The 13,524-nt window shown below is 40.0% G+C and overlaps 1 protein-coding gene across 8 annotated transcripts in view; it reads left to right on the plus strand.

Annotated features, from left to right (window-relative positions):
• LOC311300254 (NLR family CARD domain-containing protein 3-like) overlaps positions 1-13,524 on the plus strand; it is a 45,119-nt gene that overhangs the window by 28,298 nt on the left and 3,297 nt on the right. For 4 of the 8 annotated variants that reach the window (XR_014629250.1, XR_014629252.1, XR_014629254.1 and 1 more), the window contains 4 exons: positions 6,595-8,019; positions 9,110-9,946; positions 11,013-11,079; positions 12,576-12,683. Coding sequence is in view for 1 of the 8 variants with exons in the window: in XM_084424420.1 (XP_084280546.1) it covers positions 6,595-6,638 (44 nt within the window). In the remaining 7 variants the exon portion in view is untranslated. Of the gene's footprint in view, positions 1-6,594; positions 10,341-11,012; positions 11,080-12,575; positions 12,684-13,524 lie in introns of those variants that run through there. The other 4 variants (XR_014629251.1, XR_014629253.1, XR_014629249.1 and 1 more) reach the window with 4 other exon arrangements.

The following is a 13,524-nucleotide window of genomic DNA, read 5'->3' on the forward strand; positions in this document are numbered from 1 at the left end:
TTAAGAGAGGTGGGGGTCTAGCTGCTCTTTTTAAAGATATCTATCAATGTAAGCAAAAATCATTTGGGAATTACTTGTCTTTCGAATATCTGGGTATTGTGTTAAAAGGTGCTCCACGCATTTTACTTATCATTATTTACAGGCCACCAAAATACTCTCCAACCTTTGCTGAGGACTTTACAGAACTAGTATCGATAATTACATCAGAGTTTGACTGTTTTGCCATTGCTGGAGATTTAAACATCCACATAGATAGTGCAGAAACCAAAATGGCAAAAGAAATCAATACTGTTTTAAAAACTTTTGATCTGACTCAGCATGTTCATGGACCCACACACAATCGTGGACACACTCTAGATTTACTTATCAGTAAGGGTCTAAACATTTCATCGATTGTTATTAAGGATGTAGCACTGTCTGATCATTTCTGTATTTTCTTTGATATATTGATCTCTCCTGCCACTGAAGCTAGATCTGTGTCTGTCAAGAAGAGATGCTTAAATGAGAACACTAGTGTACTATTTATGAAGGCTATATCCTTAACACCAAGCATATCTGCAGACTCTGTTGATTTTCTCCTTGATTCTTTTAACTCAAAAGTTAAAGGTGTAATTGATGATATTGTTCCTGTTAAAGTCAGGAAGAAGAGTGGCAGACAAAAAGCACCTTGGAGAAACTCAACAGCAGTGCAACATATGAAAAGACAATGCAGAAAATCAGAGCGCATGTGGCGGAAGACTAAACTTGTAGTCCATTATAACATCTACAAAGACAGCCTTCATGCTTTCAATATGGAACTAGGCAAAGCTAGACAGACTTTCTTCTCAAATATTATAAACAGCAATTTAAACAACACACGCACTCTTTTTGCTACTGTAGAGAGACTGACAAACCCGCCAAACCAGATTCCCAGTGAAATGCTCTCAGACAGCAAGTGCAGTGAGTTTGCTTCTTTCTTCTCTGAGAAAATCAACAATATCAGAAAGGTGATCAGCACATCCTTGAGTTGCCCTGGGGTCAGACAGATCAGACCACCTGAGAAAGTAGCTACTATGTCTGACTTCAAAGAAATCGATGGCACAATTTTGGAAGAAACCGTACAGCACCTTAAAACATCAACATGTGCTCTTGACACACTTCCCACATCATTTTTCAAAAGTGTGTTAAACAGTTTAGAAGCAGATCTTCTAGAAGTGGTAAATGCCTCACTTCTCTCTGTGAGTTTTCCAAACTCCCTGAAAACTGCAGTTGTCAAGCCCCTCCTGAAAAAGAGCAATCTGGATAAGACCATATTAAGCAACTATAGACCGATCTCAAATCTTCCTTTCATAGGCAAGATCATTGAAAAAGTTGTCTTCAATCAGCTGAACAAATTCTTGAGCTTGAATGGATACTTTGACAATTTTCAATCTGGTTTCCGACCGCACCACAGCACAGAGACAGCGCTCATAAAGATAATAAATGATATTCGCTTAAATACTGATTCAGGCAAATTATCGGTGCTGGTACTACTCGACCTCAGTGCTGCATTTGACACTGTCGATCATAACATACTTCTTGACAGGCTGGAAAACTGGGTGGGGCTTTCTGGGATAGTCCTAAAATGGTTCAGGTCATACTTAGATGGGAGAGGTTATTATGTGAGTATAGGAGACCATAAGTCTGAGTGGACATCCATGACATGCGGAGTCCCTCAAGGCTCAATTCTTGCGCCACTCCTGTTCAACCTGTACATGCTTCCAATGAGCCAAATAATGAGAAAGAACCAAATTGCTTACCACAGCTATGCAGACGACACACAGATTTACTTAGCCCTATCGCCTAACGATTACAGCCCCATTGACTCCCTGTGCCAATGCATTGATGAAGTCAACAGTTGGATGTGTCAAAACTTTCTTCAATTAAACAAAGACAAAACTGAAGTCATTGCGTTTGGAAACAAAGATGAAGTTCTCAAGGTGAATGCATACCTTCACTCTAGGGGTCAAACAACTAAAAATCAAGTCAGGAATCTTGGTGTGACACTAGAGTCAGACCTTAGTTTCAGTAGTCATATCAAAGCAATAACTAAATCAGCATACTATCATCTAAAAAATATTGCAAGAATTAGATGCTTTGTTTCCAGACAAGACTTAGAGAAACTTGTTCATGCTTTCATCACCAGCAGGGTGGATTACTGTAATGGACTCCTCACTGGCCTTCCCAAAAAGACCATAAGACAGTTGCAGCTAATACAGAACGCTGCCGCTAGGATTCTGAGCAGAACCAGAAAATATGAACACATCACACCATTCCTCAGGTCTTTACACTGGCTCCCAGTTAGATTTAGGATTGATTTTAAAGTATTATTACTGGTATATAAATCATTCAATGGCCTAGGACCTCAATACATTGCAGATATGCTCACTGAATATAAACCCAACAGATCACTCAGATCATTAGGATCATATCAGCTAGAAATACCAAGGGTTCACTCTAAGCATGGCGAGTCCGCTTTTAGCTATTATGCCAGCCGCAGCTGGAACCAGCTTCCAGAGGAGATCAGACGTGCTCCTACAGTAATCACATTCAAATCCAGACTCAAAACACATCTGTTTAGCTATGCATTTAATGAATGAGCACTGTGCCAATGTTCGTCCGACTGTTTGTACTGTACTGTATTTTATTTTTATCTGTATAAACTGTTTTAATTATTCTTATTCTTTTTATTATTTTAATTTCTTCTATGTAAAGCACTTTGAATTGCCACTGTGTATGAAATGTGCTATATAAATAAACTTGCCTTGCCTTGCCTTGCCTATGGCAGACCTGGTGGCCACGGAGAGGCATTTATGGTTTAATCAAACGTCTATGAAAGAGAAAGATAAATCTCTCCTTTTAAATGCCCCTGTGTCTCCTGCTGGCCTCTTCGGTGATGCGCTACATTCTGTCACTGAGAGGTTTCAGGAAGAAAAGAAGCAGGCAGCTGCATTTCATAAATTTATCCCCCTCAAAATAAAAGTTTCTGGGACTGCTGAGCGAGGGCAGTCCCAGCCGCCGAGTAGTTCATCAAAGCAGAGAGCGCAGCAGAAACAGAGCGTCGCGTCTCGTGGTACCCGTAGTAGATTTTCTAGTGGAGTGGAAAAATCTTCCCAATGTGTCTCAGTGGGTCCTGCACACAATCGAAAGAGGTTACGCTATACAATTCAGGTCTCGTCCGCCTCGGTTCAGAGGGGTTCTTCCCACTGTGGTGGGCCCCGAGCAGGCTCTGGTAATGGAACAGGAGGTTATGACTCTTCTTCAAAAAGGAGCTATAGAACGGGTTCCTCCTCCCAGCAGGGGGTCAGGTTATTACAGCCGATACTTCATTGTTCCAAAGAAAGACGGGGGGTTGCGTCCGATTTTAGATCTGCGTCTTTTAAATCGCACTGTAGGAAAGCTCAAGTTCAAGATGCTCACTCTCAAACAGATCATGTCACAAATCAGGTCCAAGGACTGGTTTGTCGCGATAGATCTGAAGGACGTCTACTTCCATGTGTCTATTCTTCCTCAACATTGGAAGTTCCTGAGGTTCGCTTTCGGGGGCGAAGCGTACCAGTATCGGGTTCTTCCGTTCGGCCTAGCACTGTCATCCCGAACGTTCACGAAATGTATGGATCCGGCTCTAGCTCCTCTGTGTTTACAAGGCATCCGCATTCTGAATTACATCGACGATTGGTTGATTTTAGCTCAATCACAGTCTCAGGCGGTTCGGCATCGAGATGTCGTTCTCGCTTACATCAAGAAATTGTGGTTTAGGCTCAATGCCAAGAAGAGTGTGCTTTCTCCAGTACAGAGATCCATTTTTCTCGGTGTGGTGTGGGATTCGAAGACGATGCAGGCACAACTTTCCCCTGCTCGTATTGCTTCGATTCTCGTTGCAGTAAGTCAGATCAAGCTAGGCCAGTTACTCACTGTGAAACAGTTCCAGAGACTGTTAGGTCTCATTGCAGCAGCGTCCAACGTTATTCCTTTTGGCCTATTGCACATGAGACCGCTTCAGTGGTGGCTCAGAACAAAGGGATTCTCCCTGAGGGGAAATCCCCTCCGCACGATCATGAGTTCGCGAAGGTGTCTTCGCGCCCTGGTTATGTGGAAAGATCCTCGGTTCTTGTCCCAAGGTCCCGTGCTGGGAGCTCCTTGTCGTCGCGTAACGCTAACGACGGATGCCTCCCTCACAGGCTGGGGGGCGATCATGAGTGGTCGCCCAGCTCAGGGTCTGTGGCAGGACCATCAGTTCTCGTGGCACATAAACTGTCTAGAAATGTTGGCGGTGTTTCGGGCTCTGAAACATTTCCCCCCAGACCTGAGGGGCCACCATGTGCTTGTCCGCTCAGACAACACATTGGTGGTCTCCTACATAAACCATCAGGGGGGTCTGCAGTCGCGCCCATTATTCAAGCTAGCTTGTCAGATCCTTCTATTGTCCCAGGGGAAACTTTTGTCTTTGACAGCGATTTATCTCCCGGGGTATCTGAATCGGGGGGCAGACATCTTGTCGAGGCAGGGGCCGAGGCCCGGGGAATGGAGACTTCACCCCGATGTGGTGGAGCTCCTTTGGGAACATTTCGGTCGTGCCGAGGTAGACCTATTTGCTTCCTGAGAGACATCACACTGTCCTCTGTGGTTCTCTCTCAGCCGTCCAGCCCGCTGGGGTTGGACGCTATGGTACAGGCGTGGCCGAGGTTACGCCTGTATGCTTTTCCCCCGATCGCTCTGCTCCCAGGAGTTCTGGAAAGGGTTCGCCAGGACGGAGTCAGCCTACACCTGATAGCCCCGTTCTGGCCGGCCCGAGTATGGTTTTCGGACCTTGTGTCCCTCCTCGACAGCTCTCCTCTGGAGATTCCGATCAGGAGGGACCTATTATCTCAGGCGAGTGTCGATCCTTCACCCCCGCCCAGAGTTATGGAGACTGTGGGCTTGGCCTCTGAGGGGGCTCAGCTCATAGAATCCGGTCTCTCGACTGAGGGCTCCCGCTACGAGGAAGTTATATGCCGCGAGGTGGAAACTTTTCACCTCTTGGTGTGGAGAGCGCCAACAGGACCCAGTTAACTGCCCGGTTGGTACAGTGCTGGAGTTCCTGCAGGACCGTCTCTCCACGGGGTTATCCCACTCCACACTGAAGGTGTACGTGGCGGCCCTGGCTGCTTACCACGCTCCTTCGAGTGGAGTTTCTCTTGGGAGACACCCACTTATATCTCGCTTCCTTCGTGGCACTTTGAGGCTGAAGCCAGCAGTACGCACGAGGGTGCCATCATGGGACTTGGCCATCGTCCTAGAGGGTCTCTCCCTTGCTCCTTTCGAGCCCCTTGAAGAGGTTTCCGAGAAGTTCCTTACTCTCAAAACTATCTTTCTGCTTGCTATTTCGTCTCTCAAAAGGATTGGAGACATTCAAGCACTCTCGGTTGCTCCCTCGTGCCTGGAATTCTCACCTGGCATGGCTAAGGTTTTCCTCTATCCTAGGCCAGGTTATGTTCCAAAGGTTCCAACTACTGTAGTTAGACCTGTCATACTGCAGGCTTTTTGTCCTCCTCCGTTTCTGACGTCGGACCAGGAGAAACTTAATTTGCTCTGCCCAGTGCGGGCTCTAGATGCTTATGTCCACAGAGCTGCCCTGTGGAGGAAATCTGAACAGCTGTTTGTTTGTTTTGGGCCGCCCAACAAGGGGTGCCCGGCATCTAAGCAAAGGATGAGCAAGTGGGTGGTCGAGGCCATCTCGCTTGCTTATGAGTCAGCCGGTCAGCCTTCACCTTTGGCTGTACGGGCTCACTCCACTAGGAGTATGACTGCTTCTAAAGCTCTCCTTTCAAGAGCTTCTCTTCAGGACGTTTGTGATGCGGCAGGCTGGTCCTCACCGCACACATTTGTCAGATTTTATAGTCTTGATTTTAGCTCCACTCCTGGGGCGCAAGTTCTTTCGTCAGCCTGTGCGCTTTGATTACACACGACGGAGACTTGCTCGCATGGGGACGTGGGTATTGCGTTCCCACTGCGATTACACGCAGCGGTAGTCCCTGAAGGGGAACGTCCCGGGTTACGTATGTAACCCTAGTTCCCTGAAGGGACGGACGCTGCGTGTCCTGCCATGCTCCCGGCATCCCCTTGGATCGCCTGCTTCAGTAACATTAGAAGCTGTTTTGCTTGTGTATTCAGGAGTGTTTTATAGTTTCCTGGTCGATGACGTCACTCGCTGTGACGCTCAGTCTCGTCATTGGACTGATTTCATTCATGCTTCAGACGCACTCCGCTGGAGGCGTTCCCACTGCGATTACACGCAGCGTCCGTCCCTTCGGGGAACTAGGGTTACATACATAACCCGGGACGTTTCTTTATCATAAATAAACCTGACCCAGTGACACAGAAAGAGGACAGTCATACAGGATTATAGATAAGGGTCAACGGTCATCATTCATGGTGACTTAGAAGCAATATCTGAATGTTTAAAAACAGCTTTAACAATCGTGTATCTCAGTATTATATTATAATCTCTCACTTAATCATCTAAGTAGTTTCTTTTAGTTGTTCTAAAGTGGATAATGCAATAATGTCGCACACATTTGATTGTCTGTGTTTTAGTTGCAGATTCTAGATGTTTGTGTCACCTTCTCTGGATCAGCTGATGGAGAATAAAGAGCCTCTACAGACACAATCACATTCAACAGAATCAACAGACACAAACCCACAGTGATCATCACACACACACATGTGTTTGTGTAACTTTACTGAATGATCCAATCCTTCATCTAAAGTCAAACCAGGAAATCTTTGACCAGATGAACTGGATACATATTCTGAATGTTCAGATCCAATCTGACCTCTGACATGTAATGCCTGAATCAAACACTGTAAAACATTTTTTTTACTGCTATTTACTTTTAACTGTTTTATATATTTTTACTTTTAACTATTAACTGGTAACAATATTACACATAATGTTTTTGATTAAAGGCTTGATTTCTTTCATGGGATCTACCTGAATAAATCATGTAAAATCCCCTATTTTATTTAGTCTATGACATGATGAATTTAATATTTTTAGTGAAATATGCTTTTTTATTTTTAAGTATTTTTTACTCTCAAAATTGTGTTAATTCAAGTGAATGGAAATTACCTGTTTATATTTGACTTTTGAGGGATATTGTATTATTAAAAGACTGTATGCTGCTATAGCACAGCACAGAAACAAACTTGTCACTGCACTAGCAGAGATATTACTCAATGAACAAAACAACATTCTTCAAATTATTGCTAAATGTATGGAAGTAATATAATGTCAAATGTTTTTGAAACAAAAAGCCTGTTGAATTGCACTACTTGAAAAAAAATAGGCGTTGCATTAACCATGCTTGCATTTTAATGCATTGTATTTTTAGGGCTTGCATTTTTATGGGCTGAAATTCAACATGGTTGAATATTTAAGCTGCGAATATTTCAATTAAAAACATTTCAAACACATTTTCATTATTAAAAATTTAATAATCCACATTCACCTTTCATATTTCATATTTCACTTCCAAAATATTCAAACTGTTTAAAAATACAACCTATAATATTCAACAGGCAATTTTCGGTCCATTTTATTTCGCTTTGCAAATTCGCTGAAATGAGTAAATACTATAATCTCTGGATCCAAAATAGTCTTATTTTTGCAAAATTAATATTCATGAGATTAAAAATCTCATCAAGCCCTCAAATTATTACTGATCTAAAGGTGAGGTCTCTCTCTCTCTCTCTCTCTCTCTCTCTCTCTCTCTCTCTCCTCTTTTTTCCTCTTCAAACTGGTTTAGTAACTTTTGCCTCCAGAACTGAAAGTATTTTCAGAGTTTTACCGTGGCTATTTTACAACAGGATGGAATAAAATTCTTTACCACAGAAAAGCCAAGCATCAAAGTGTTAATAGTAATATTTCTAGTTGCCTCTACAGGAATTGACGTTGTGGGGAAACAGTTGATGAGAAACCATGAACATGTCGGGAACCAGTAACCCAACAGTTTAATCCAGGTGAGTGAAAATTAGTCAGGTGAGCTGCTTTACTTCCTCATTCACTTCACAAACCAGGAGATACTTTCTTTAAGTATTTAACTTAAACATGAAGAACTTCAAGAAACATACATTTCTTAATCTTATCAAAGTTTTGGGTGGAGTTGGACATAAAGGTCAATAATTAAAAATTTACATTAATTATCAGATTGGTGAATCATCACAACTTTCGACAAGCCACAACAAAAAAATAAGGTAACTGACAAATGATGGGTAGTTTACATATTTGAATTGCAAACAAATTTTACTTTACCATTGGTAATGTTTATGTCTCAAACTTTGTTATATGTTATACAATTTCTGAGTAAATAAATGTGAGCTTGAAATTGTGAAGTATAAAGAGTGCTGTTGTTAAACCTCCTTCACTCACAGGAACATCAGACGCTGTGGGTCGAAAAAATAGTTATTGAAAATCAGGACATGTCTTTATTTTGTTAATCAAATTAACTGAAAACTGAAATATATACTTTAACAAACTCACCGGATTTCTTATCTATTCATTTAATTATATGCATTTTGATTTGAACATTTTTATTTTTTAAACAGCATTTAGGTAATGTAAGTTTTATTACTAAACAAAGGAAACATTTTATTTTAAAACAATTGGAAAAAATCTTGAACAAATATCTGTGTATGTTAGTCAGTTTCACAGATGTATTAAATGTGGGTTTACAGTAAACTGTCCCATTTGTACAATATTTGAGGCTTCAGTGGAAGAACAATAAACTCTAGTGTTACAAACTTCCCAGTCTGTTCAGCCGAGATACTTCTGTTTTAAACACACACAGATGAAATACTGGTGCAAACGTTACATATCTGACTGAAGAAGAGAATCTGCTGATTCAGATTATACCAGTTCTGAACATTCATTAACGTGATTGGAAATCACATTAAACCAGGAATGAAATGTTGATAATGTCTAATAATTAATTGTTAGAAATCATAAATCTGATTTGTTTTGTCTCCATAAACACACTGAAGAAAGTGTCAAATGTAATGTATTGTGTTTGAGTGTGTGTGAATGAGTGTTTCTGATCTCTTACTCGAGCAGCTCCATGAAGACTGAATGAATCATGGACGACACACACACATTCAGACATGGAGATTCTTCTCCAGGATTCAGGTACTTCAATCTTCATATGATCTTAATGTTATAGAAGACTCATTTTCTGCACATAACAGGGTGTTGTGTGTGTTTGCCAGGGTTGGTATAGTGATCTGTTGTCTCTATCATATTCTGGTGCCGGATATACAGTAGTTGGAGCCACTCAGGGTCTTTAAACACTGTCCAAAACCACACAGATACAGTAGACAGCTAGATGATATTTGACATTATCCTTGGACAGTTTCATCACACTATCTTAAAGGGACTTTTGCCTGTGAAATCTCAGCTCAAACTACCTCATACACTGTTAGCAATTGATGTAATTTTTACAATAAATTTTACAACAACATATTGTATTCATTTTTTTATTGTAAATGCAGATGCATGATGGGAAATTTATGGACAGTCCTGTAATTTTATTGTAACTACACTGTAGAAGCATTATTTTACAGCCACCGCATAGCATTGTGGGATAGCTGCTGTTTGAATTTTGAAATTGCGCGGCCATGGCGGCCAACGGTACCAGAGAATCAAACATTTTTGGAAGAAGAACACATCTCAGGTATGAAACGTTAACATGAAATATATCATATAAGTATATGGATATATTAATACCGTTGATATGAGTGAGTGCTGCTGATTGTTTCATTTGGTATATTTCAGTGACATTAGCTTCAGTGACGTTCGCCCCGAGTCGACTAAAAAAACAACCTGAACTGACCGCGGTGAAGTGGCGTCTTCTTACTCAATCCATACGGAAAAGGACCACATGCAGGTGTAAAGGTACGAGATATTCTCAATTTTTCGTTTGGTATATTTTAGTGACATTAGCTAGACACGTTAGATCCCTAGAATGTTGGCTCAACTCGCCCCGACTCGACTCGCTCACTCCCGGTATAGTAAACAACCTGAACTGACAACGGTAAAGTGGCGGCGTCTTACACACAATCCATAAGGAAAAAGGTAAGTTACCACATCAGGTACAAGACACTAGATATTCACGATGGAAAAACAAACATGGTGAGTAGAATCGAGTCGAGCTGAGCTTGTAATGTAACGTTAATGGAAAACCACCACAATGACGATAGCTCAAATGACGTTAGCCCAGACTGTAAAAATAAGCATTAACGTTTGCCCGGTAAGCTTCCTTAGCTCAGGTTATCATTGCATTGATTACACTTGCTACCGGACAGGCTGTTGTAACGTTATTAGGACTTCTGTTTTGCTGTCTAACCGGGGGTCTTGAAGTCGTGGTGGTTTGCACACTAACTTTAACATAAACGTAGCTTGCAGATTTTACGGTCACTGAATAACGTTACTTGGAGAATTAAATTAAGATACCAGGATTTTAATTTAATTAATATTTCAAATAACGAGATTGAAATATGGGCTTTAATTAAATGACAATGTTGGTATCTTCATTTAATTCTGTAAGTTAGCTATAACGTTAACTGTGATAAAAGCTGAATATAGCATCTGGTATGTTCAGATGTTATAACTTTACTTTGTGCTTGGCCAACCAGTCCAGGGTGAAAAAGCAGTCATGTAAGCTGTCTTTATCTAAAATAAACTGCGCGTGCGCAACTTAAACCAACCAGCATCGTCATTAAATATGTTTTCGGATCCTGGGTTCTGTTGAAAGGCTTTCACTGCTCTCTTTGTCTTCAGAGAAGGCAGCAAATTATCAGGAGTATTAAAATCAAGTTAAACATTTTGTTTGTCTCAAATTATATGTGGCTGCCTGGCAGACTGTATGGAATATTAAAATAATAATAGATTTGTAATTGGTATTTGTTGTGTAATTGGTAGCCTAATACATTTGGTAATGTTTACATTTTTTATTCCCTAGCCCTCTGCCACAGCTGCTGATATCTAGAGAGAGACCCTACCAAGCACACCCTGCTTAATTGTAAAAGGTATATTCTTCCCTAAATGAAAATTACCCCATGATTTACTTACCTCCAAGCCATTCTTTCAGACAAATACAATCTGAGTTATACAAAAAAAAAAAACCACACAAAAAAAAAAACTGACACTTCCCAGCTTTATAATGGCAGTGGATCAGTTTGAAGCTCAAACAAGTGCATTTATCCATCATAAAAGTGCTCCACGCGGCTCTGAGCGGTTAAAATAGGCCTCCTGAAGCGAAGAGTTTGTGTAAGAAAAATATCCATATTTAACACGTCACAAAGTAAAATTCTAGCTTACGACCATACGCAGTCTACTTGCATTCAAAGTGCAACTTACACAACTTATGACGTCAGAAGTAGCGTAGTGCGTCATGGCGTAGTGTAAATATCAGCAGTACGTTGCATAAGTTGCGCTTTAGAGTAAAATCTGTATGTTATTGTTCTTTTGGCCGGAAGCTAGTAATTTTACTTCATGTAAGAAAAATATTAATATTTAAAACTTAACAAACTCATTGCTTTGCTTCAGAAGGCCTTTATTAATCCCTCAGAACTGTGTGAAGCACTTTTATGATGGATAGATGGACTTTTTTGAACTTCAAACTGATGTTGCAATCCACTGCCATTATAAAGCTCGAAAGCATCAGAGTGTTTATTAATATAACTCCGATTGTAAATATATTGTGAATTTTATCCGTTTCAGGTCAGGATTTCTTTTTCAAATGGTTAAAATGTGCATTAAAAAGTTGGATGGAGGCCCAGCTATTACTGTTAAGTGTTTGTTCTACCTAGAGTTGGTATTCCCATGCAGGACATTTATGTGTAAACAGAAGAGTCTGACGGACAGCAGTTTAAAGGGATAGTTCACCCAAAAATAAAAATGCTGTCATTATTTACTCTTCCTCAAGTTGTTCCAAACCTGTATGACTTTCTCTCTTCTGCTGAACACAAAAGAAGATATTTTAAAGAAGGTTGGTAATTAAACAGTTGCTGGTCCCCATTGACTTCCATAGTATTTTTTTTTTTGTCCTACTATGGAAGTAAATGGGGTCCATCAGTCGTTTGGTTACCGACTTTCTTCAAAATATCTTCTTTTGTGTTAAGCAGAAGAGAGAAAGTCATACAGGTTTGGAACAACTTGAGGAAGAGTAAATAATGACAGCATTTTCATTTTTGTGTGAACTATCCCTTTAACATTACGACTTTCATTAATTAATTAAATAAAACATTTTGAAGTGTGGTTAAGGTATTTAGCAGATGCTTTTGTCCAAAGCGTCATTCGATATACAGTGCATGCATGCATACAATGACATTATATATTTACAAAAAACAATGTAAAAGCCAATGTAATTCTAAATGTTATGTTGTTAATATTAAATAAATACATCAAAGTAATTTTCTTTTATGACAAAGTAGGAATAGGTTACTTTTGTTTTTTACACAGTATTTGTCATTATTTAACAGATATGAAAACTTAAAACTTTTTTTCCTCTCTCGGTTTTCAGAACTTTTTGTGGAATCAACTCCCAGACAGGCTGCAAAGCAGAGAAGAGATACGGGCTCAACGCACCGGTTTACACCCTCCTAAGAAAACAGTTTTCAATAAAAGATTTAAAAGAAATCATTGTTGTGTTTTTAATTGCCTAATACGGATAATTACAGCATTGTTTTGTGATATTTACAAATAACAGGATATAGTACATTGAATTACAATATAAAATTCTGTCCTGTGAAAATACAGGAAATTCCTGGCAACTGAGTTGCAGTAAATATACAGTAAATTGAAATAAATTACAGCATTTTACTGTAATAATGCTACTATAATCACAGTAGCACTGCTGTATAAATACATTACTTTATTGTAATTATAAACAGTAATAATCCTGTATATTACTTGCTGTAAATTTACTGCAATTAGTTGCCAGGAATTTCCTGTAAAATTACAATAAATTTTTAACAGTGTAGGTCATTTATTATAGCTTGTCCAATTTGCCCCTATTTGGGTGTGAGCAAAAACACCAAGTTTTCGTGTATGTGTCTTTAAATGCAAATGAGCTTCTGCTCCACGCCCCCTTTCCAGAAGAGGGCGTGGCCTTTACAGCTCATGCCGATCCTACGGCAATCACAAATCAGGAGAAGCGATATAACTGATAATGTAAATACACATTGTAGCAATGTTCAATGTTATGGGAAGAAGGAGGCGGGAACTGGCAAACATTTAACACAAAACTTTAATAATAAAATAAACAAACATAAAACAAAAGTAAAAGACAGCAGCAGCCAATTTTGTGCAAATGGTCAAAAACGCTGGCAGTGGCTGGCAACTTTTTAAAAAAATGCCAGCGGGGAAAGAGTTAAAAGACAACGTTCTCATGTGGAATTTATTTTCATGTAAAATCAACCATATTGGTTCTAGTAGAGAACAACTCTATTATTTCTATTCTGTTGTTCTAT

The sequence above is a fragment of the Rutilus rutilus genome (assembly GCF_951802725.1).
Source record: "Rutilus rutilus genome assembly, chromosome: 11".
In the NCBI taxonomy this organism is placed as follows: Eukaryota; Metazoa; Chordata; class Actinopteri; order Cypriniformes; family Leuciscidae; genus Rutilus; species Rutilus rutilus.